At 40.1% G+C, this 25825-nt stretch overlaps 1 protein-coding gene across 6 annotated transcripts; it reads left to right on the plus strand.

Moving 5' to 3' along the window:
- Nucleotides 1–834: 834 nt before the first annotated feature.
- Nucleotides 835–24449, plus strand: SMTNL2 (smoothelin like 2). 6 transcript variants are annotated; one of them, XM_072026068.1, is made up of 9 exons: nucleotides 835–1622; nucleotides 10057–10144; nucleotides 10652–10879; nucleotides 11551–11604; nucleotides 13147–13222; nucleotides 14623–14793; nucleotides 15364–15481; nucleotides 16832–16983; nucleotides 18635–19886. In XM_072026068.1, the coding sequence occupies exons 1-9, from the start codon at nucleotides 1209–1211 to the stop codon at nucleotides 18651–18653; spliced, it is 1320 nt and encodes a 439-aa protein (XP_071882169.1). In that variant the 5' UTR covers nucleotides 835–1208; the 3' UTR covers nucleotides 18654–19886. The 6 variants fall into 6 exon arrangements, with proteins under 6 accessions (XP_071882169.1, XP_071882170.1, XP_071882171.1 ...); XM_072026069.1 differs by having other exon boundaries at nucleotides 18638–19886; XM_027472568.3 differs by lacking the exon at nucleotides 18635–19886 and adding an exon at nucleotides 22811–24449 and having other exon boundaries at nucleotides 841–1622.
- Nucleotides 24450–25825: the final 1376 nt, after the last annotated feature.

Raw genomic sequence — 25825 nt, forward strand, 5'->3', positions numbered from 1 at the left:
GTTCTTTCTAAGATTCTATATTGATTCTAAAAAGTATTAGACAAAAGCATTTAGGGAATTATCGAGATCCCATAAGCAAATAAACTCCTGTTGAGCTTGGTCTTTGGGCTATGGTTCAGACCTTAAAAGAGGTCCTTAGTTAATTGTACTTCAAAAATAAGTAATCTTATTTCCTGATAGGAATTTATTGACGAAATATACCACAACACTGAGTTAGAGAGATTGAAGGAGAGCTGAACATCAAATTCCTAGTATGATTTGGGCATCAAAATCTCTTAGGTAAATCCTAAGCTTTTAGGATGACATCTTTTGCTCTTGCAGTCATATTTGATTTGGGCTTCACTTGTGGTGTTTATAATGTCTGTTTTGAGAGGCTTTTGGAGACTAAAGTATTCTCATGTTGTGGCCAGCTGCAAGAGCTCATAAGGAAGAGATTTCAAACACGAGCAGAAAGGTGGGCATGATTTTAGGCTGCTGAATTATGAAGCCAACTTCCTCATTTGTGGGAGGCAGGGAGACAGGGTGAAAGTTGCCTTTAAATTTGCTGTGAGATTAGGAAGTGTCTGAGTTGTTGGCTTCCTCACTTGTATTGTAAACTGTTATAAACACACAAACGAGAGGCAGTTTAAAAAAAAAAAAAAAAAAAAAAGAAACACCTACGCTTTTGTGATAATTCTACCGTTGCTTTATTCTTCCAGAGACAATTCGCTGCCTTTGCCTTCGTGCTCCCGCAGGAAACAATCAGGTCTGTTTACTTCGGCATCAGCACCCAGGCAACTGGGGAAAGATGAAACCGACCCCGGCATTGCCCCGCCCGTTCTCCCGCCCAGTTTCGCTGTTCCCTGCTGAAGTTGCATGCCGTCCTCCCACAGTGCAATCGCGGAGCGGTGCGGTCCCGGGCAGCGTCTCCGCTCCCGGTCTCGCTGTCTCCGTGCCCTGCTGCTGCGTGGCGCTTCCGAGGCGCCCCCCGTCGGGCGCGGCGCGGGCTCCGTGCGGCTTCGCCTCCGCAGCATGGGCACAGGGGCCGGCCGGAGCGGGGGTCGGGCTTAAAGCATCGGGAAGCTCCTGCGCGCTCCCCGAGGGGAGGAACGGGCGGCGGCGGGAGAGGTGTTGGCCGGGTGTCCGCGACTAGCGGATCCGGAGCCGCCACCACCATCACCACCATCACCACCCAGGCCTTTCTGGCCGCTCCACGGAGCCTGCGGGCCATGAACGCGATGCCGGGCGAGACCGAGGATCCGACCAGCCGCGAAGCGCAGACGGTGTTTGAGGCCCTGGGGCGCTACGAGGACACGCTGCGGGGCGCTGTTCGGGAGATCCATGCGGACATCCAGGTGTTCAAGCAAGGGGTGGGACGGCAGGTGGAGGAGGTGCTGCGCCTTGCTAGCCCCCTGGCACACACTGTCTCAGAGCTGCAGCAGGAGAACCGGCGCCTGCGGGTGCAGCTGGAGCGCCTGGCTCGACAGGTGGAGGCCCTCGGCCAGTCGGCGGGACTGCTGCAGGACTGGCCAGACGGGGCAGAGGAGAGCCCCCCGCCTGCGGGACCTGGCTCTCCGGGGCCGCCTTTGGCCAGTGGCAGGTTCTCCAGCCATGCGAAGCTAGCGGTGGCTGGCCGGAGCCAAGTAAGTGCTTACCGTGGCTGGGGAGGCGGTGGAGGGAGTGCCAAGAGGGTGCATGAGCACTTGGGCACGAGTGGATGCTTCACGGGTGTCATTGAGCTCTGCACTGGCATGGGGGAGTGTTTAGTGACATGGGGCGCTTCTTGTGCAGTGTAGCGTAGATGAGTTTTTGGGAGGGACTCTGAGGAATGGCCTTTTCTGTGACTCCATCTGGAGATGTTTCTGATTATGGCACTTCAAGTCCAGAGATCTTGGTTAGGGTGGCAGCAGCCTCTTGGTTCACTACAGTTAGATGTAAAAAGAGAAGTTGGAGGCGGTCTCAGCTATCAATATATACAGATACATGGAAATATCTGTGTGTGCTTTCTGGAGTAGATGCAGGGGGGTCAGTGTGCCAGCAATACTGTTTGCCAATTGGCAAGCACTTAAAGGAGAACAGCTCGGCAGCCTATAGCAGGCAGTAACACGCTTCCCTAAGATAGTGACTTTACATCCTGAGGTGTGACAGTTTTTCTGTGCAAGTGCAATGAGCATTGCTTTGGCTCATTCCAGTGAGCTAGGCCCCATGCAAGCTGTCATGGTATCCATGACCTAAACAAGCACAAACATTCTCCCCACTGGTAAAACTGTTTCTGTGCCATGGTGGAGCATTATAACTTGGTGCATGAAAATCCTAGTTAGTAGGAAGCTCATCTGACAGTGAGTTTTCTGTAGTACTTTTCATATATGCCTGGTTCTGTGGAAGGAGCTGTGAGAGTTCCTGTACAATTCTGGACACCAGGAGGTTACTTCCAGACAGTACGTGGGGAATGTCACATAAAACTATGTGGTATTAGAGTTGGCTTTTAGAGCTGACAGCCTATTTTGTATGATGTTGATTAAGCCATGTCTTGTCTGAGGTCTTTGAGATTTGTATTATGAAAAGATGATACATGGGTTATCCAAGCTTTGGGGATGGAAAATAAAAGCTTGGAAATAAACTTCATTCAAAGTTAATTTGATGGGACTAGAAAAAGATTCTCTATAACATTCCAGAACTTTTCCTCCTCACTGTCTCAAGGCTGAGGGCACAGGGCTTCCCACAGCTGGCCAAATGAGAAGACAAAGCTGCTGCATGATGCGCTGTTCCAATGCCATTGTAGCAGCTGCTGCATTTTCCTGAAAATGACAAAGATTAACAGCATGCACATCTTTCAGATCCATTCCTTTTTGCTCCGTGGAGCCATCCACACTTATTTGTATTGCAAAGAGCAGAAGTAAGCTCAGTACCAGGGAAGGGACAAGAAGATGTGGTCCCTCACGCATCTCACTTGCTTCATCACCACTCTATTTGTAGCGTATACTCCACACTCTGTGGTAAGCCTTGTGTCAAGGTTATGGCAATATCCAGCTGTAGGTATAAGTCTGGGTTAAAGCACAGAATGTACTTTTGTTCTGGTTGAAATTTTCCCACTTAGCTTTGAGGGTTCAGGGAAGATCACTTTAGTACTGGTAGTTCTCCAGTATCTTCCCAGCAATTTTCCCCACTGGGCAACTTCCAGAGTTAGCACAACTGATCGAGAAGAAATCTCAGGACTGAGAACCACGGGAGATGCAGCTGGAGCCACACACACCAAATGTATGCAGTGAAAGCAAATTTTTTGTTGTTAAGGTTGTGACGTAGCTGTGCTCAAATGGATAAAGCACAAGCCTTAGTCACTGTGCAGGTCACCTAGGTTATTTGTCATGAAGAAAATGTTCTCTCAGTTGCTTGCAATTTCTGCTTATGCAACCGAAGCACTAGAAGCAGAGTACCATACACGACACTGTGTATGTTTTCAGGTAAACGAGTGGCTGTGATAAAAATTAATAAGACTTCTAGCCATAGTAAATGCTTCTACAAGGAGAAACAAATAATAGAGTTCTGGAAATAATAGCAAATAAATGTGTTCTTTTGCTCCTTAAAAGATTTATTGGTTACATTTCTTTTCACTGTGTGGTTGACACAGCATTTATCCCAGTAAAGGGCTGGGTTGTGTTTCCTTCAATGTTTCTGGCAAAATACTCTGGACAAGAATTAGGAGTTTCTTTCTCAGATTGCAGATTGAATACTGCAGGTTCTGAGCATCTTTAGTGTCCGAACTATTGTTTTCTAATGTTGCCAGATTACTTTTCAAGGTAATTTCATTGAGGAAAAAAAAATAAAATAGTGAGGCTAAGGAGTTCCAAGCATAGTTCAGACAAAAGTAAAGACACAAATCTCCTTTTAAGTATAATTTTTGGGCCGCCTCGGCTATGCTGTCCTTGAAATCTGGTATACACTAGTGCAAGAGCTCACTTAGATGGAGCCAGCTGCCTTTGGTTCAGAGTATTTCAGTATAGCAAGTGACCTGTTCTTTCAGGATGACTTTTTGTTTACCCTATTTCCTGCATAAGACACAATGCTGTTAATGTTGCAAAGGATTTGTTGTCTGTTAAACCCAGAACTCTCCAGCTATTGGGAAAGGCAGCTTTGAGGAGGGGGGTGGTTGTTGTTCTTTGTTGTTTGCACATTTGTTTTTCATATGAACAGCAAAAAGGACTGCTTTGGAGATTTTCTCTTTCTTTTTTGTCTTTTTTTCTTTGTCTTTTTTTTCCTTTTTTTTTTCTTCCTTTGTTTCATTTTTTTTTCCTTTCTGTTTTTTCTCTCTGGGGTAGTTTCTGTATCACTGACTTCTGCAGAGCAGGATGATTTGGAAAGTAATTGGAATTCATTAGTTTTGGTATCAGGTGGTAATTTGGATCAAAGGTTGTCACATTCACAGCCTTATTTGCTGCATTCTTTCAAAATATTTCACACGAAAAATTGCTCACTTTTCTTTTTCTATCTTGGGATAGTGGTGAATTTGAAGTTTTAATAATGAAAGAAGAATAACTTTTTCTATTTTTAAGACTGTAGTAAATCTGCTTGTTGAGTTGCTACAGCTGGATCCTGAAGTGTCTAATTATTTCTTGATTTACCCTTCAACTAGGTAAATCTTTTTGAAAACTCTGAATTTTATAAACTGAATAAAGGCGATACCTTTTATCTCTGTAAAACAAAAAGACAGGGTCTGTTTGGAAATAAGCTCTGTGGAATGTTCCAAGATCTTTAGATTATGGCTGCCAAATGGAAAGGGAGTGTCCAAATCCAGCACTTACAGCAGCCAGTATATGGAACTTACATGCCAGAATCCCTGGGACTGGTTTAAAATTATGATATGTTAAAAAAAAAAAAAAAAAAAAAAAAGCTTCAAGTGATGCTGTCCAGGCAGAAGATGGGGGCTGGGGAGAGGGCCCTGCTTTTTTTCTATTTGTGGTCACTTCTTCCAAAAGAATCATATAATTCCATGTTTTTTATGTTGTTTTCTTTGGACGAAAGATTTGAGAATAGCATTTTGGCTATTCAATGCAAGACCTGTGTTTGAACTCAATGGTCTTTGTAGGTCACATCCAATTGAACTATGCTATTTTGATCCTTTTTTTTTCAATCTTCAAGGAACCTTGATTGCAAAGTCTTAGTTTCCATGATTTGTGTAGGTATAGTATTATGAGTAGATATGTATACTTATAGTATATATGAGCTCTGTTCTAGCTGCACAGTTATCTGTGACACAAGAGTCTCCTCCCTTAGCCTTATGTCTTTTTTCTTGGTGTGACCTCTGAAGAAGCCATAAACAGGCAGCATGGGGTTCATTTTTGTCAGCTCTAAAGTCTGGGGAAGTTTGGGTTAAAGCAGTTATCTTGGACTCATCCTTTAATTATGATCATGTCTGTCACATAAACAGTTTTCATCGGTTCCTTCTGCTGAGGTTCAGGGATTCAAGTGCCTGACAGGACACATTTTTGGCAACTTTCCTCATAGCCGAGGAAGGTATCATTTAATTCAAAAAGTTGTTGAGAGTCGAAACTGGGAAATCTGGATGTTTTCTCCTCAAAAATACATTGTGTCTAGATTGTCCTTGACTTAATTTGTCACCTTTTTTCTTCTCCTTTTTCTTCCACAGAATGCAAGGTGCTGAATAAGCTGCAGAGTAAATAAATTAAATTAAAAATAAAAATGCAGCTCTGTGTTATGCCAAAGGTAGGGGTAGTTTTTAAAAGTTACAGAAAGGAGAAAGACAAGCTTAGGTGTTGTCTGCCTTTGTCTTTTAATCAATGTGGGAAGCAGATTAACACATCACTGTGGTAAGGATTTGTGGTTTTTATGACCAATCACAGTGCCTTTTGGTGGTATTCTGTGTAATAAGGGTACACCACAACACCTTCCTGTTCCTCTGTCCCCCTTTATTTTCATGCTGCAGCCTCTCTTGGGCAGAAGCTCATCACTGTCTGCCTGCTGTCAATATGTGCATTGTCTCATGCAAAGATACACTGATTGGGGTGAGCTTCTAGGTGCTCTGTAACCTAGGTGCCACTGGATTGTATTTCACCTATAAACAAAGCTGAGTCAGAGCTGCAATGAAATGCTTTTCAAAAAATGATCATTATATGATGCTGTTCCGATGGCTGTGCCTGAGGCTAGTAATACAGCAGAAGAAAAGTTACGCAGGAGAGTGTCCCAGATAGTCAAAGATCTGAGATTGAGGCAAGCTGGCTTTAAATTGATACAAGCACATTATTTTCTACAAGAAGATTCTTCTTCCACTGACATAAGATCAACCCCAGAGGAATTAATTAACAAAACTGAGGAGGTGGTAGCACAGGGTAAGGGACCTAGCTTCTCTGATGTGTCTACAGGGTCAAATGTCTTGTGCTTTGTTCCAGATGGAGGCAGTTGAGGTCTGTCAGGAGCCTTGTAGATGCCTTTGTGTGGCTCTGAGCTAGTGAATACGCCTTGGTGAGAGGCAGGTATCAGCGCTTAGGATTCAGATTTATGTTTTGTTTAATGCAGTAACTGCAGTGTGCTGCAATGTTAGGACATTCACGTCATCCTACGTATGACTGCTTGTTTTCCACCACAATCTAATAACATAGCTGAGTGGAAACAGGATCTGATAGACAACGAGTGGGTTTTGATAACAAAGAGGGTTATTTTTTCATGTGATTCCTGAACTGACATGAGTTGCTCTGTGGTTTATAAGATCTGATACAAGGAAGGTAATGGAAAATGGAGGCCAGGAATAGGAGAAAGAAAAGGTCTCCACATTTTAGCAGTAGCGCTCAGGAAATGAAACACAGGCTTGGCATTGCATGACTGTGATTATACAGTTTACCTGTGCTGAAGCCAACATACAGCTGGTCAAGTTTGTGCAGAGGTGCCCTCAGCTTCCATAGCTAGCCTACAGTGTAGACCTTCTTTCTTGTGATCTGGATTCCCAAGTCCTGCCTGGGAAAAACAAGCGTGCATGTGTGTGTCAGCTGTTAGCCGCTGTGGTTAACCACAGCCAGTCTTTCTGGTATTTTGATGCTATACTTTAATTTGTCTCTCTAACCGGGCTAGACTCTGATAGCTGTTTTTGCAAAGGTATCACATAGAATATGTTTGGAAAATGAATTTTAAACTGAGATTCTGGAGCCATAGCTTCACTATGGAGGATTTATCCCTTGTTGAGGAATTTGTTGCTGTTTGTTGTCCTTTGCAAACGCTAGGGTCCCTATCCTACCTGCTGGTGATTATTAGAAAGGAAGAATTCTCACATTTTTTGCTGAGTGAATCTCACATAGTGGCAGGAGCATTATCACTTCCACAGTGATTGTGATTGAACATGATTTCCTTTGTGAACAAGCAGGACTAAAAATATTACAAGGGTGGTCTGTTTTGATGCTGTTAGAAGAGTTTCTATTTAGTGTTGACAGACTGTTGGAGGGACATCTGTAGAGAACTGGCCAGCTATGGAGAAAGCAACAGAGAAATGCATAGCTGGATTAGGAACACTTGGGAAGATCTAAACAAGTATTACCTATAGGTGTATCTCTCTAGTGACCTGATGGTACTCAACAGTTAGTCAGCACAGGAGTTACTCCATGAAACATGACACGGGCGATACAAACAAGCAGATTAAGTGGTCCAGAAATCACCTGACATTACATACCATGAAGCCATCTCAATTCATACTGATGTGTAACAAGAGGGAGGTATCTCTCACACAATTAGATAAAGAGCACTTTTAGATCCAATGATTTTTATCATGACTCCTGATAATTGGTGCATTTGTGAAAAATTCTGGAAGACTGAGAAATCTTGTTTGAGAGAGATGAATCTCATTTGTCTGTCATTCTTCTATGATTTGACCTTGTTTCAGGCAAAGGCTTGAAGATGTGACAGGTGTGTACCTCAGTGGCTCAGAGAGGAGATAATATATGTATTTTTTTTCTAATCTCAGGATCTGATGCCTACTTTTTCTGAATGTGCAGGGTGTTCTTTAGTGGATTACTGTGTTTTCCCATTTTACAGTGACTTCCAGCTATGGATCTCCAAGGTCTTAACAGCATTGCAGTGAAGGAGGAATTTCCACAGCCCTAAAACTAGAGAAAGTATTATCATCCTACATAATACAGAGGCTACTGAGCTACAAAGAGATTAGTTCTAAGAGCAAGCCTAACATTCTAACTTTTTCACCAATTTTGTAGGAAAAAAATTTGGGGGGAGGAGGAATTTGACTCTGCTGCATGTATACACTGATTCTGGGCAGCTACATTTTTTTTAGTTGAGGTTATTAGATGTCTGCAAGGTGATTTCTTCTTTATTTAGTTCCTGAACTCTGAAATCATATACCTTCTTATTGATTATTTTAAAACAAACACAACAACAAGAACAAACACGGATGCACAAAACCATAAAGAATTTGGCTGATTTCCCTGGACATTAGGTGGAAAAAGTTTTGCTTTTTCCTGAAGAAAGTATCGTTAACAGAAGTTGCAAATTATAAGTCAGATATAAATGTCTGGGATAATACTTTCTGTAATGCTTTTCACATATGTTTTCAGAATATGTCAACTGTCTATTTTATTGCAGGAAACAGAATATTAAATGTTAAATCATTTGATGTAGTCTGAAATACATAAAGGTCTTTTTAACCTGACATTGAGAGAAGTTATGAACTTGAATCCACAGTGTATTTCAGTAGTGAAACACTGATTATCTCATGAATTATCTCAGTAACTTGCTTAAAAGAGCATAAAACATTACACAGGTAAAAATACTAGAACTGGACATAGTACAATTGAGTAAAATAAAGTTAGAAATATGAAGCCTAACCTTGTACTATGAGTTGTACAGAAGGATGACTACTCTTATTTTCTTTAGTAGTCTGAAACAATGTGAGCTCTATAGCTAAATAGTTTCTCAATGAAGTCCAATTAGAGAGAAATGGACTCTTCATCTGGTAAAGTTGTGCAAGGTTCACTTGTCTTTCCAGGACTAGGTGTACACTACTCTTGCATCTATTTTCACACACCCATGCATACCGTGAGCCTTTCTTACAGATATCCTGAACACCCTCAGCAAATGGTACCTCCAATACAACCAGGCTAAATTTATGTATATGTATGTACCTATACAGATTAAACATGTATTACTTCACACGTGTAGGTAGTTCTGTTAGCTGAATCTGCATATTCATGCAGTTCAGGTAATGCATGATGTAGGGTAGTTCTATGAAAAATACGATAGAAATATCTCAACACAAGCAGTGGTATTGGCAGTATAAAAAATGCTTTAGCTGCCATGTAGGGCTGGTTTTGCTGTTAAAAAGACTGCAACCAATTTGGAAGGAATTACCCAGTAAGTCTTTTATATGTCCTCTTGTTGTCCTGCAAAATCCTCATCTTTTTGAAGTCTTTTGCCATTCAATGAAGTTGAGATTATTAGCCCTAGACAAATGTAATTTATGATTATTTTGGACTTAATGCATGTCCTTGTGAATTTAGTGGAAGTCCTGCTAAATGCAATCAAGGCTTTGTTTCTGATTATATGATTAAATGAATACCAGCTACATCTACCTATCTTTTATCACACATAGATGGAAATTTTTGTCCACTAAAGCATTATTTCCATGCCCTCTTAATAGGGTGGATGGCCTTGCTTTTAACATCAGCATCTCAGACTTTCTGATACAATGAAAGGGAGAGAACAGGAAGGTTTGACCTGGACTTACAAATTCTGCATTCCCCTTGTTTTTCCACAATTGGACAGGGTCTTCTGTTTATCACCATTACAGTGATGGTAGGTGAATAGCTTACGTAGCTTTATCTAAGAAAAGTGGATAAAGTGCCCTCCTAGGTGCATGGAGCCTGTTGGGACAAGTATGTGAGTATTGATGCATGACCTGCATTGCCGGTGGTCAGTTTTCAACTTCTGGCCTTCAGAGCTAAGGAATTTCTCCCATCCTGTATTTTGGTCAGTAGTATGGGAAAGACCTGTTTTTGGCTGGGGTTTCTGGGTTTTCCTCTGACTTTTGATACTGTTTGAAATTTAGTTGTCTGTTTCCTCTGACAGAGTGTGGACCTGGATGACCACCACAAACCTGAGTTTAGAAGAGTTTTTAGTTCTTCTATCATTGAAAATGGACACCAGTCTTCATCAGGTAGGAAAAGAGCAAGAAATTAAATAGCACTACTTGTAAAATACCTCATCATGGCAGTCATGGAGCAGCTTTTGGTTTTTGGAACAATTAGAATCTGTTATGGTTTCAGCATGGATTTTTGTCCTGTGGCACTGTTTATTTCCTACTTAGGAAAATTAGGAAATAATTATTAGGAATAAAATATTAGGAAGTAATTAACTGGCACTTCATAAAACCAAGAAAAGAACAAGAATGCTGACTCCTAATCCACAGCAAAAGACAGTGCAGGAGTTGCACAGAGCAAGAGGAGGTTACTAAACGTAGGTGCTAGTGAATTAATGATTTGAAGAAGCTGTTCTTGCTGAGTGTCATGTAGTGCTGTAAATGGTATAATGTCTCAGAGGGAGAACGGGGTAGAATAATACCAATGACTTGTAAAATTAAGTTGTTGCATAGAAATGGGTTTGTAACTTTGTTACAGATCTGTAAATAAATTGACTTCCTCTCTGCTTTTCTTTTATTCACCAGGTCAGCCAAACGTCTCCCGTGAACTGACCGCTTTTCGCATGTCAGATTCTTCCCCTGAGGCCCACGCCCCTGCAGTCACATTACAGATGCCTCACCTTCCTGTTACTGCAGTAACCAGAATATCAGGAGAAACCATATGTTCAACAGGAGCAGCTAATGCATCTACTGGCATTCTTGGACAGAGCAAGAGCAAAAATGAGATGGTATTGAAAACTTCCAGCCAGTCAGGTAAGAGAGGAAAAAAAAGTTTGTTTTCTGAAAATGTGACTCATTTTATTACTTCAGGGAACAAAATGGTTGTCTTGTGACCTACAGGTAGTTATCAAACCTCACTACTATGGCTTCTTGTTCCATGGTGAGACACTCCGATTTGAAATACTGTGGGTCCTAGTTGGAGGTTTAGGTTACAATTTCACATCTTCAGAGAATTTTTGAAGCCTAATATAATTGGGTTCACAATGCAGCCTATATTCTAGCACAGTTACTGAAGAAGTATCTTGAGAAGTTAGGCAGATATTGGCTAACAGGCTCAGAAGTCATGTAGAGGGAGGAATGACCAACAGCAAACTGAAACACATAAGAAAGTCAGAGAGATTGCAGAATCTTATTCTTATATCTAAATTAAATTAAAAAAAATAAAGAAAAGAAATCCTGTATTATTTGATTCATATTCAAGTCATTTGTCTTTGAGCTGTATTTCAGGTGTGTTTAGTCACAGTGATGCTTATTGATCAGACTATTTATATTGGTCAAAAATTACAGAGAGAGATTAGAGAGAGATCAGATGGAATTGCCAGTAAGAGATAGGGATTATTTGCAGGTTCGTCTTTCAAATTTTGTCTTATTCAAGCTAAGAATGTAACATAGCCTTCCTTTGTATTTTTTTTTTCCTGTTTCAGTGAAGGCATGGAATTCAAGTACATTGAGAACATTGGCTTCATCTGCCACTGGAGGTGAGCGTTCCTACCAGTGTGTCATGCAATGCATATTGAGAGAGATTCCATGGGGAATTCAGATCTAAGCATCTAGCTCCATTTAGTAGGTACATAGTAATGCTAAAAGTTGCTAACAAAACTCCATGCAGATTTAATTTCCCAGGTTCAAAGCAGGGGGTACATATCCATATTTGCACAGCGGTGTGCATGTGTGCTGTTAGGCAACCTATGAAGTGGAAACAGTTGGTACCAAAAACAGTGAGTCAGAACAAATAGCTTGAGTGGTGAACATTTCAGCTGACCAAGTGAATGAACTGCAGCTGTGACTGAATGCAAGCTTAATTGCAGCTGGAAAGTGGTGGGCGCACCTTACAGGTGTTGAAGCAAATTAATCTGAGCAGAACAGTAAGTAGTCACTTTCACATATAAATGTCTCAGAGGAGACATATGGGTCCCTTAAGGGTTTTTGATTCAAATGGCAATAGAAGACTTGAGCTCTCTCTGAAATTACTTCTGACAATAATGCCAAGCTGTTACTGTCTATACAATGTACTGGCATTTCAGTTATCTCAAGTATCAGCTGAGCAGAGATGTAGCTTGTCCACAATAGTGATGATATTCCTCCTTAGCTTAACATCTGTGGGATTTGTACAGGTATCTAGCAGTTTTTTTGTAGTTCTAGATTCACATCTGTATGCTGGCATTTACCAGGGCATGTTTTAAATAAAAAATCTAGTTGATCTGGGTCCCTTCTATAGGCAGTGGGGAGAGTTCAGCACTCTGAAGAGGGTGATTTGGACAGTGTTTAGGTTGGATTGCTTCTAAGGTGCTGGTTCTTCTTTGTCTATAGAAAGAGCCTTCCACAAATGAGTTCCTGCCTTGTGCAACAAGTTTTGGCTTTAGTGTGTTGAAACTGGACAAATCACTCCATTATTTCACAGTTACAGAGCCTAGCCAGAATCTAGTACTGGGATTTAGGGTGGAAAGCACAGAAGAAGCAACACCGAGGTTGAAAAGAGGAAGATGCAAACTTAGTTTTAAGCCACCTTTGCAATCTTTGGAGTCTATTCTACCTCATAAATTAAAACAATTCCTGGTGGAAATTAGGTCATTTAAATTGTGTTCTGTGTGTGGTAAACTTCTTGGGACTCCTTTTATATGCCAGAATGACTGTTGCAAGCTGAGCTGTAGCAAACTTTCCTCCCTTCACTGAAATATCACTGGCAGCATGTCCTCAGAGGTCTGCACAAGGGAGTGGAAGAGTACAGCCTTCCCAACAGAGTTTTTTTGAAGGCATTTTCTCACAGCCTTTCCTGACCTGTTTATACAATTCTGCTGCGGTGCAACAGTTTTTGCAGAGGGTTGGAATTCCTGGGGAAAATCCTTTCCTAGCTTGCTAGCTTTAAAATGGAATCTAGGCAGAGGCCTGCAGCTTCTTACTGTGGTGAGTGAAAATCAGTAGTACTTGGCTGTCCATCAGGATAAGGTTTGAAAACATATGAGGAAAGGAGAGAAGAGTTTCAACCCTGTTGCATCTTTTTTTTTCTTATTTTTATACAGAGAATACCACATCTATCGCTAAGCCTGTCTCAACTGCAAGCTGTGGGATGAGCAGTGGAACCAAAGCTGGTGAAAGGCAGGCATTCTTCTTGATATTTTGTTAGGACGTTATGTTCAGTATAATCTCAATTAATGGGTAGGTATTCTGCTGACTTAGTGAACAGGTGAGTCCCAGGTGCTGTAATCTCAACCTGTTAAAGGTTGTGAGTGTTCCTGAGGGGCTACATGGAACACAGATGGAAAGGGGTAAAAAACAAACAAGCTTTCTAGAGGAGTTTAAAGCAGACTTAATTGTGGATTTTGCATTTTTATGCTGTCAGTGAAACTCTTAGTGCCAGTGGTAGATTTTTTTTTATGGGGAGCAAGTTGTCAGGCCTTTTGGAAGCACTTCTAAAAATTATCAGGAATTTGTGCCTTGGGCTTATTTTTGGAAACCAACATGTGAGTGCCATCATACAACCATAGTTTTTCTAGGCTAGAGTTTGGTTTGAAGATAAATGCCTTGCAGGATAATGAAGACTTTCATTTGTCCTTCAAAAAACTGGCTACTACGCATTTTTGATCAAGTCAGAGTCACAGTTGCTTAGCGTAGTATTACATGGTATCACACTTAGTACTGGCAAATCCAGGCATCCTCAGCATGCAAAATATCCATTCAAGAAAAGTGGGAGGGCTGCCAATTTAAGTCTCTTAAGTTAGGCTTGCAACTGCCTTGAAAATCATCTCAAATTTGGCATTATATTTCTTCTGAGTTGGTTCCAATGTTATCACTTCAGTATTTGAGTTGTGATATACTGAGCACCCTGCAGAACTTGCTGTCAGGAGATCTGACCTCCAGCTGTACCAGAAATTAATGTGTGACACTGATTTTATTGCTCTTTACCTCAATTGCTCCATCTCAGTAGAGGGAAACACTTTCAAATGCCATGTGTGGTTTACTTCCTTAATGTTGATGAAATGATTTACAGCTCAAAGACAAAGTAGAGTATAATCCTGTGTCTTGATCAAATTAGCAGCTTGCAATCAGTAAAGCAACAGTGACATGAGCTAAGGATTCTGTGTACTATAATTAAAAATTTCAAAAGTACTTCCTGAATTACTATTCAAGTTCTATTTTTGAAACGTGAATTGAATCCTCCAGGAACCCAGGAGCTGAAGTTAAAGGGATTTAGTGCTCCTAGGTGGTTTCCTTAAAAGTGTTTAATTGTTGTTCTATTTAGTGCTATAAAGCCTTTGCGACTTGGCCAGCTATGTCTCATAAGTGTTTCCTTAGAAACTTCTGTACTCAAGTGCTATTGTCTATTAATAAAGCTATAACCTTTACTTAAATAGTTTTTGACTTATTCATGTCCCCTTGAAATTGCTGTTCTGGAAGGTTTAGAGTAGGCAAAAGCTGGGCCTCTATGCTGACTCCTATCACTGCAGAGATAAACTTTATTTCTTTAACCACATACTTTTCATGTAATTTTTCTGCAGGGCAGCTGACAGTTACTGTGATGTGACATCCAAGCCTAACTCCTCGTCTTCTACTACACATCACCAAGTTCAAAGGAGGCGAGAACTGGTGCGATCTCAAACGCTCCCACGGACTATGGGAACACAGTCCCGGAAAGCGCTTTTTGAGAAATTTGAACAAGACAGTGCAAAGTATGTCACCCCCTTGTGTCACCAGAAGGGGTTTGTGTATGGGAACCTAATTTGTTAATTACTGCCAGCAAAGGACAGCTGGGTGGGAGAACCCTCAGTGTAAGATTTTTGAGCTTGAGGACTGTAAGGTCATGTACAGATTTGCTGCCATCACAGGGTGAGCTATGGAAATTCACAGCTATAGATTCCTATGTCTTTGGAGTTATTCAGCTGAAGTAGCAGATAACTTTTATCAGGAGAAAGTGTTGTGAAAGCTGCCTCCTCCATTATTATAAGAGACCAGGAAAATAGTGACTTTCTCTTGTCATTCATTAAGGGCCAAAAACATGGACTGTTCTTTATGCATCATGGTAAGGTCATGATTTAGATAGAAGAGAGCATGGAATCCTAGCTTTAGTGAAATGAAAATGAGTTTTTCTTGCAGGACCAGCAAGTTGAAGTTTTAGCCATGTATTTCTCAAATATCACCTGGACAGGGACTGATGTGGGCAAGGTTGCATAGATGTTGATGACAAGTAGGTTTAAGTTTTTCTAGGGTGTAATTTAATCTAGTTTCTGTTAATTTTCCAGGGGAAAAGGAGAATCCAGAGCTAAACTGAAGAGATCGCAGAGTTTTGGGGTTGCCAGCGCTAGCAGCATTAAACAAATTTTGTTAGACTGGTGTCGCTCAAAAACCATAGGATACAAGGTGAAGATATGTTAGCACTTCAGCTCTCTTTTTCTGGAGAACTTGCTAAAAAAGCACTCAGAAAGTAAACGTAAAACATGCTATACAATGAGATAACTTTGTCCTGTCCAAGGTCATGATGTTCTGTATGGGTAACATGTTGCATGGGCAAAGCTGCAGGAAATCTATTGCATGAATGAGGTTCTGTATGTCTATCGCAACAATACATTAGTGTTTGTCTGAAAGCCTACATTTTTGTGCTTATGGATATGGACTTCAGGGTACATTCAACACATTTTATTTTCATAGTAGCAGACTTTGATATCTCATCCTCATTACACAGAATAAGTTCTAAATAGCCTTTTACCAGTACATGGAGACCATCTCCCTTTTGCTACACAGAAGACCAAAATATTATTTCCTAGTTTTTTAGAGAAGCACATTTGTATTAAATAGTTGAGGTTGAATCACAGAATGTTAGTGAGCTAGTTTCTGTGAGGTAACATCAGTGTAGCTAAGAAAATTAATTTGTTGAGATTTTAGTAATTTTTACCTGGCCGTAAGACACAATTCCCAAGTAATTTCAAGGAGAAAATTTTCTAGTGTTCTGGGTTGTATTTTGTTTGTTTATAATATATGTTTTTCATCTGTTTTGTAAAATGTACATTATTATTGCTGAACTCTTAATTACAGTACACCTAAGCAGAGCTACTAAACATGACTGTTAGTTGCTTAACAGAAAAGTTGGGGCTTGAATTTTGTACAATGGGAAAGCAGCATAAGGCAAGAGACCAGTATGTTTCATTTTACTCTGGCAGTTGAAAGTGACAATAAGCGTTAGTTCTAAGAATCAGGTTTTGTGGTAGGCCTAATTCTTTCTGTATTTCTATTCATCTGTGTAATAAGCATTGAATTAGGCCTTATTGAGTAGCAAAGCAAGGAAGTCTTTATCCAGTATTGCTCACAGCCACAAAATGAACCATTCTGCAGTTATAAATTCCTCATAGAAACGAGCAGTGTCTTCAGTTTCCACAGATAGTGAGGTGGTACATTAGACCTGCTCCAGAGTTCACTGAGGCTTACAAGATTCTTCACAGTATTTTCAGTGGGCTTTGGATCAGGGACCTATTGGGTGTGTTTGCTTTGTGTCTGGACATTTCAGGCAAGAGGCTTTATTGCTGATCATGCCACTTATTCTCAGAAAACAAATAATATTATGGAAATACAAAGAGGGGAAGAAAAAACATAAAGCCTGTGCTATGTTACTTTGATTAATGGGAGATCTGGACAGAAAACTGCAGTGAGCAAAAGCAGCTGTTCTTCCAAGTTTCCTGGTGCTGCATTAACACGTGCATTTTTTCATCATGACAGCATATTGATCTCCAGAACTTCTCCTCAAGCTGGAATGATGGGATGGCATTCTGTGCGCTTGTGCATTCTTTCTTCCCTGAAGCTTTTGATTATAATAAGCTTGACCCAGCTAATCGCAAGCAGAACTTTGAGCTGGCTTTCACCATGGCTGAGTGAGTATCACATTAGATCTCTGTTAAGTGCTTCCAGTTCAAATCTTATCAATTAGGCAGCAGTGAAGAGTTTCATCGTTCTTCTTGTAGATCCTATACCTTACATGTGTCATGCCAGAAAAGATGATAAAGCTCTGCACAGAGAATGCATAGAACAGGAGACACAGCAGTCTAAAATCAGATGTGGTTTTACCAGGCACAGAATAATTCACTGGAGTCTCACATTCAGGTCTTTCACAGTCTTCGGGTAGTACTTGAATTCTGCTTTCTCACCTCTGAGATCCTAGCAGCAACTGCTAGAATATGGGACTGCTACTAGAAGCAGCCACTATTAGCTGCAGGTTTCACCCATGGTATTTTACCACAGAACCACATCTGTGTACACGAGATGATATTGCTAACAAGATTGCTACAGGAAAATTTCAAAAGTGCTTTGAGAACATCCACCACAAAGTCATTAGTTTTATATGATCTATGGAGTGTTTTTTTTGTTGTTGTTGGATTTCATTGTTTCCTGATGTTTTAAGACCGTACTGCAGTTTTGTCCTTAGATCAGCAGGACACAGTACTGTCTTTTTTAGTAGGTCACAGAAGTGTATGTGCAGTCAGTAGATTTCAGTTGTGCTTGATGTAGATGTAGAAATTCACAACTTCCACCTGTCACACTTCAAGGTTCCTCATTTACTGCCTGCTGCACATGCTTGCCTTCCAAGATTCCATTTGATAGTGTGCATTGGTGAGAACCACATTCCAATAGGATGCTGCATTTAAAGCAAAATAGCCTTGGCAAGTGTATTTTACAGAGGTTGTTTTTACTAAATTTTACTGACAGATTGGGCATTTACATGACCTGAGGAATAATATCTGGAAAGTTCATAAGCCTTACAAATTTGCATTTACTAGAACTTAAGCAAAACATAACCCAGAGTGCATTTAGCAAAACCCATTAGAAATACTAACAAAATAAACAGAACAGATTACATGACAAAAGTAATTGTTAACAATGTACTGTGTGACAGCATGGTGGCAAGCAGGACTTGCATGCTTTTACCTTGAACAATCCATGTTTAGGTATCTGAATGGCTTCCATAAAAAGGAAGTTGCAACCTGCAGGCAAGAATGCATTTAGATGAACCCTGTTGGTTTTATATTGGGAAAGTATGTAGTTTAAAAAACAAAACCAACAAAACTGGGATGGATTCTGTCATTAGATTGTCACTATTTCACTGATTCCATTGAATTTATGCTGAAATACTGTTTGACAGTTCAGATCTGCTTTGTCTTCATATTTGATAGCCAATGAATGTTTATACTTGGATTGCAACGTGTAGGATGTTGAACTGAAGTAGCCATCAAGCCATATCATGGTTACTAGTCAATGAAAAATAACTTGTGTGTCCACGTTCCTTTAGCTGACCCTGCACTAAGCAGAAAATGGACTAGATGACCTCCTGAGGTCCATTCCAGTCTTAATTCTTTGATCCTTGGTAGATCTTAGTGAGTTCAGCATTTCTCAGAGTGACAGCTGGTATTTTAAAGATTTGTTCAACAATATCATTTATTCCATTACCACACAGGAATCTTTGTTACAGCAAACAAGGCATCAGGCATATTCTCCAACTTTTTTGCAAATTGATTTTTTTTTCTTCAGCAGGGTAAACACAGAATGAAGTCAAGAAACAAAAACCTGAAGGAAGCATCAGTCAAGAGGCTGGACTTGAACAGCCTTTCAGTTTATACTTACTCATGATGTTTATATACTTGGTAATAAGCAAAGTGGAAGTGAATATTGCAGCTTTTCTACTGGGTCCACTAACGGTGTTTACTGTCACTATAGTGGTTTTATGTTGGATAACAGGCTGGATATGGCTCTGGGCAGCCTGCTCTAGTGGTTGGCAACCCTGCCCAGAGCAAGGGGGTTGAAACTAGATGATCTGTGAGTCCTTTTCAACCCAGGCCATTCTATGATTGATTCTGTGATTTATGTTGCCAGTGAGTACTTTGTATGATTTCTGTGTCCTTGCATCTAATTGAGCAGTTTTCTCAAACTGATTTTTCTATTAGCTTTTCTGTGGCCAAGAAATGCATAATGAGATGCTGAACAGCAGCTGTGCTTTGGTTTCTTTACAGTGATATTTATTTAGGTCTGCAAAATGTTACTAACAGGGAGGAAATGTGTTCAAATATCAACCTTTGACTGCAGAGTTACCATATATGCTTATTATTGTCTGTGTTGAGGGTTTTAATATCACAACAGCTAAACTTATGCACGGACTGGCATTAATAAATTCTACGGGTGCAGAGTTAGAGGTTTGCATCTGTGGTAGGTGGTGCTCAGACTCAGGTCAGCTCAGTGAATGTATTTGAATAGTGTATACTCATAGTACAAACTCATGCAAATTACTCCTCAGCCTGCAGTAGAGGTTCTGCATCTCTTTTATATAGCACTTGGTGAATTATTTTTATATTACTTTTCATAAGTAGTATCAAAATGGTATTTGATGGACTATTGATTGGACACTAAGGAACACTCTCCTGGCCACATGAAATGGAGACTTTCTGTTAAAGGCAGCATTGATTTGACTGTGTTCTGTAGCTGCAAGGAGGGGTAGATTAGTCACTCAACTTCCCACAGATGTTTCTTCTGCTGCAGACCGATGTGAAATTAAGGTAGTATTTCCTCACCCCCTACCTTAAAGTAAGTAACAAGAAAAAGTAGATGTTTTAATGGAGAAGAGCAGGGACTGCAGTACTAGTGAAATCCCTATGCCCTGTCTCTTTATTGTTCCATAATATATTCAGTGCCGAAAGGTCTGAGACGAATTATAAAGTGTCTCCTTTCCAGTGTTTATAAAAGATTACTTTCAAGTATGAGAAGCCAATTTATAAAGAATCAGGGAGAGGCAGTCAAGTACTATACTCTCTTTTTTTTTTTTTTTTTTAAAAAAAAAAAAAAAGCTTGAACTTAAGCTTTATAAAGCCTATCATTCTAGAAGTGTAAGCTTCACATTTTTAATTTTAAACATCACTTTAAACTTTAATTTTAAACTTTTTAAATTTATTTTTTTAACATCTTATTGTGTGAAGGCAAATGTTTGGTGATCTTAAGCATTTCAGTGTAATTATGCAGTTTAATGCTCTTAATAGCAGCAGCATAAATATGGTGTTTAAATTGTAAGAGTTTAGTAGCAGCTACTGTAAACCAGCCTTAGCATTGACATAAACTAAGCTTGAGAAATCAGTCTCATAATTTATGCTTGGACAGAAGAGGGAAAAAAACTACTACTCTGCTACTATTACTCTCAGTGTCTGGTGGTTATTGCTTTTTGGTTTTAATCATTTTTTTTTCTTCAAGTAATGAAGGAATCTTAATAGATTTGTCTTTATCAATCCAAAAAAAAAATTTAGTTCATAGGGCACAAGGAATCCAACTTCTATGAACAGTCTGTAGGAACTGGATGGTCTACTTGTAGCTGCTTGGCCAATCCCATATGCCTGATACCTGATTTGAATTTGAGGCATGTTAATATATCCAAACTCTCTAGACAAAACCGTGGCCCTTGAAGGAGGGGCGAGCAAGTAGATTAATTTATGGAATTTAATTTTGTGGGAGGATTCAGAGAATCATAAAATGGCTTGGGTTGGAAGGGACCTTAAAGATCATCTGGTTCCAACCCCCCCCCCCGCCCCAGGCAGGGATGCCACCAACTAAATCAGGTTGCCCACAGCTCCGTCCAACCTGGCCTTGAGCACTTCCAGGGATGGGGCATCCACAACTGTGGGCAACCTGTTCCAGTGTCTTACCACTCTCACAGTAAAGAATTTCTTCCTAATATCTAATCTAAGTCTCCCCTCTTTTATTATAAAAACTATTCCCCTTGTTCTATTACTATCTGCCCATGTAAAAAGCCGCTCTCTGTCTTTTTTATAAGCCTCCTTTAAATACTGAAAAGCCACAATAAGGTCATCCCAGAGCCTTCTCTTCTTTAGGCTGAACAACCCTGGGTCTCTCAGTCTTCATAGGAGAGGTGCTCCAACCCTCTGATCATCTTCATGGCACACCTTAGGTGCATGTGGGTGCTGAGGGTGCTCTCAATCCCACTGTCACTGATAAAGAAGCTAAACATCACTGATCCCAAGATGGACCTCTGAGGGACACACTCATCACTAGCCTCAACCTGGACACAGAGCAGTTGACCACAACTCTGGCTGTGGCCATCCAGCCAATTCCCAATCCACTAAGTAGTTCACCCTTCAAATAAGTCTCTTTCCAGTTTAGCTAATTTAATCTTGTGGGGCTGTCAAAGGCCTTACAGAAGTCCAGGTATGTGATATCGGTTGGTCTTCCCTTGTCAACTGATGTAGCCACTGCATCATAGAAGACCACCAGTTTGGTGAGGCATGATTTGCCCTTGGTGAGGCTGTTCATCTTGGTTCACCTGTATCTGTATGCATTTCTGTAAAATGGACAGAGCTAATACTCTCCATCACACTGTCCTTTTTGATGCCATATGCCAGGCAATCAAAGATGATGGTTGTTAGTCATCATGAGTGGGAACTTCTCAGCTATTCTGTCATTTCATTTAATAGTAAAAAGAAATACTAGCTTTTTGACCCAGTATCAACATAATTATTATTTGCTGTTTTGTTTGACTTGTAGTAAGAATATTTCATGTGGTGTGCTGCTGGGTTCAAATTGCCAAATACTGATTGGATGGGGGGGATACAGTGGCTTCCTACAGTGGCTGATACAACTTCAAACACTGGTACCACCACACTGAAGCTGTGGGTTTCTTTCAGAGTTTTATTTATTTATTTAGTAAAGCAAAAACTTACAGAACTACATTTGCCATTTACCATCACAGGAAAAAAATGTCAGCTTTCCCTATTCAAGTCCCTGGCAAATGAATCAATTTGAGAATTGCAGTTCATATGCACACATAAATTTCCTTAAATGTCAGTGAACTGAAAATGATTCTACAGCACTTTCACAACCCTTTCAGGCGGTCAATCTCTACAGTAAAACTATCTACAACTCCCAAAGGAAAGTTGATGTGTTTTTCTATCTCAGTTTCTGTGTAACAGTAATAAGTATATGGGAGAACTCAAGCATACATACAATAAGAAACATTGGTTAAGAAATTACTTCTCCATAGCTGTGATGGCCTTTGAACTGTTCTCTTCTGTTGCCAGAAGGGTTCGTCTCACAATTATTGCTGTTAACCTTTATGAGCTTGGCAGATCAAATATTTACTGCTTTCATGATTTTTTTCATCCTAGACCTCAGCAGATCTTTTCCTTTCCATCGTTCCAGTCTCGGTTAGGCTTCTGCTCTCCAACATGATGATCCCTTGAGACTGTTGTCCAAGTCACTCACACCTTGAGAAAAGTGGAGGTGGGGGAAAGCAAACAAAAAGAACCCAAAGCCACTTTGGCCTTTAATTAGTAGATTTCATCTCTTCTCGTGTTCCCCCATTCTTTTGGAGTTTCCAGTGTAATAAGCAGAAAACCCCATGACTTACAAACTCATATCACACTATTTACTGAGACTCAAGCAGAGGAATGAGAGATTTCACTATATGCCACAGAGATGGGATCAGATTCCAGTATAGGGAAAAAGAGGGAAAGAGTAAGTATGTTCCATGTTAACAAAAATAACAGTTGTCAACAGTTCCTGAGCCTGACCATTTCACTGTTGCTGATAAATCTCAGGATTTCATATATACCACATTGATGCTCAAGTTCAAGCAGCAAAGGAATATTGTAAGTAGCTACAGGCTTAAGCTTTAACTCTTGATTTGCTGGATCTCTTTTATTATTACTACAGGAAAATGGCTCACTGCGATCGTCTGATAGAAGTGGATGACATGATGGTGATGGGCCACAAGCCAGATCCCATGTGTGTCTTCACCTATGTCCAATCTCTATACAATCATCTACGACGCTTTGAATAAAAGCATCACCACCTCTCCAGCCAGAAGGGTCAAGTACAGTATGCTAATGGAAAGACTGATATTTTGCAAATAGAACACTATTTCTTGCTTTTTACTGTCCCTCTGCTTGCATTCACGTGTGTTGCTGAATGAAGTGTTGCTGAGCAGCGCCTCAAAGTGTTGATCATATCAGCAAGTCAGTAACACAAGAAGTGTGTTTGAAAATGACAAAGAATGTGGGAAAAGATAAATGCTGTGATTTTGGTGCTAATAGTAGGTTGGATTTGTAATATTCTTGTAAAGATTACAGGAAGCTAAATTTTTGCTCCTGTCTCTGTTAGACTCACAGAATGGTTTGGGTTGGAAGCAACCTTAAAGATCATCTGGTTCCAATGCCCCTGCCATGGGCCGAGGCACTTTTCGCTAGACCAGATTGCCCAAAGCCCCATCCAACCTGGCCCTGAATACTTCCAGGGATGGGGCATCCACAGCTTTTCTACCGTGAACTACTTTATTAGCTGTTTGGAGGGGGGGGGGGGAGCATGCAAAGGTAAAGTCTAAACTAACTGCTAAAGACTTGGATCACCAAGTTCTGTTTGAAGTGTGCCTAGCCTTTGACACTGTGGAAACAACTTTGAAAGCATGTTTTAAATAAGTATCTTAATACATATCTGAAAGATACTTGGTTAAAATAACAGGATCCCAGGTACTGCTAATATAACTTTAATGCAAGTGAGCAGGGGTCAGGCAGGCCTGTTACACATTTGTAATGTCTGCCATTGTTTTCAGTTTTTACTTTGTTTAGAATGACCATAGTTCTGAGGAATGTGTGCACCTGTTGCACACTCCAACATATGCACTATAAGGATGAACACACCATACTTGTGTTTTGCAGAAGTGATCAAATTAGGCACAATGAGAAATCTGTCTACAATTGGTATGTGAAATGCATAGTTCCATTCACACAGCAGAATACTTCTCATTAGCAGAATACTTCTTATTGACTAGCAGAGCCAAGTTCAAGCGTGGCTACAACATGAGGAGCAATACTGGTTTTATACATTGAATTAGTTCACAGTCCCAGGTCATGGGTGATTTTCCTGTGTGATGTAAGTCTTAACAACGCAGGTAAGTGCTTGGCCAATTTAGGCCTAGTAGAAAATAATTATGTAAAGGAAATTTTAGACAGCAAAAGTACTGCCAATTCACTAGGGGGAAATTACATCCTTGCTACAGTTTAGCTTGTTCACAGCTACCCAAAAGCCATTTGCAGTTTCCAAATCTCCTCTCACTTTAGAGAGGTGATGGTGAGGATTACTTGGTACTTGCCAGCAAAATGATTGCAGGGGAGGGGAAGACTGTAGGCTGATTTTTTAACTGCTGATGTATGTAAAGAGATGATAGAGATGATGTTATCACAGAATTTTAGAAAAGTCTGTCTGTGTGCATTAAAAGAATGCCTGATCTAAACTGTATAACCTGGACTATTGGATTGTATAATTAAATTGAAATTAAAGTATGTAATATATGCCCCCTGCTGGATTTTTTTAGTATTTTTAGTTTAAAAAAAGACTGTGTATACAACAGTTTGTTTAGCATGAGTGATAAAAAGATAATATATTGTCAGCATACTGTATTTTACGCAGATTTTTTTTTCACATTCTGTGCTGCATCAAAAATTCAATACTATCCAAGGTGGTTTATTGGCAACTTTATGCTATTTTTAAAGGCTAGATCAATTTGTTCTATGCAGGATTTTTAAAATAATAGCAGAACCCTCACCTGGTGTTTAAAATTATTTTTCCACGTAGCTGGTAAAACTTTCAAACTCCAAACACTTTCAGGATTTAAGCACATTTTGTCCTTATTAGTCAATGGTTTTGTTTACACGGTATTTCTGTTCTCAAAAAGCAATGGAAGTGAAGCTCCATTTTATTGTACTAGCTGTATATGAATTTAAAAACGAAGACAAAAAGATAACTCTTATAGACCCCCACATATCTCTTTAAAATCTAATCAGTGCAAGCATTTTTGTAGCCCGTAGCTCACTGCTACTATCTGCTTGATTTTCAGTTTTGAAAGAAAATTTCCAGAGATGATTTTCAAATAGCCAAATCTAGACCTATCATGAAGGTGCTGCATCTGCTACAAATAGACATTATTAACATTAAAAAGGTAGCCCATGCAGGCCCAAGGAGTCTGTTCCAAACTGTCATTGTCAGAGATTTTAGACTTGTTTAGGGTTTACAGCATCTCTTCCTCTAAACTTCCCCTAAAAAGCCTGGCTCCTAATAAGGTCTTGTAGACATACATGAAACAAGAAGTGCTATTAAGTCAGGATTCATAACAGGAGAAAAAGTGACAGGAGAGGAGAAGACATTCTATGAACTTAAAAAAAAAAAATTCATTTTATTGAGTAAAGTAATAAGAAAGTTCTGATTAGCCTACGCTTTCTGGACTGGGTGGAGAAATAGATAGCATTCCCAGTTCTGGAAACTGGGATTTCCCAATTCTTCCTTACCAACATTCATTTTGTTTTTGATACCATCCAGTGGAAGCTTATCACAAATGCTGACTGTGCAAACAGCAGCACCAAATGCAGCAGTGATAATTGAGATCATCACCTGATGAATGGAAGTAGGGAGGAGAATGGGAGAAGGCCCTAAGAAAGAGGACTCCACAACCATGAACATTTTAGGGAAAAAAAGCATTCAGTTTGAGAACTTTTGCTTACTTACAGTTGGCTAGTGTTACCATGGTGCTAGCCAGTGATGAAACATCTATAATGGTTTTTATATCGAGAAACTGAGCTCTCACAGAGATAAAGATTTAGCTGTTTTTTTAAGAGTAAAGTTAAGCTGCCTTTCCAACTGGCTGATTTTGTCTAGATACCAATTGCAAAAGAAGTC

The sequence above is a fragment of the Anas platyrhynchos genome, chromosome 20, assembly GCF_047663525.1.
Source record: "Anas platyrhynchos isolate ZD024472 breed Pekin duck chromosome 20, IASCAAS_PekinDuck_T2T, whole genome shotgun sequence".
In the NCBI taxonomy this organism is placed as follows: domain Eukaryota; kingdom Metazoa; phylum Chordata; class Aves; order Anseriformes; family Anatidae; genus Anas; species Anas platyrhynchos.

Excerpts from the sequence above, each read along its gene's own strand:
- SMTNL2 (XM_027472568.3), top strand. The coding sequence starts at position 1,209 with ATGAACGCGATGCCGGGCGAGACCGAGGATCCGACCAGCCGCGAAGCG. Across the intron at positions 10,145-10,651 it reads TGGACACCAGTCTTCATCAG|GTCAGCCAAACGTCTCCCGT; the intron begins GTAGGAAAAGAG and ends TTTATTCACCAG. Across the intron at positions 11,605-13,146 it reads GGCTTCATCTGCCACTGGAG|AGAATACCACATCTATCGCT; the intron begins GTGAGCGTTCCT and ends ATTTTTATACAG.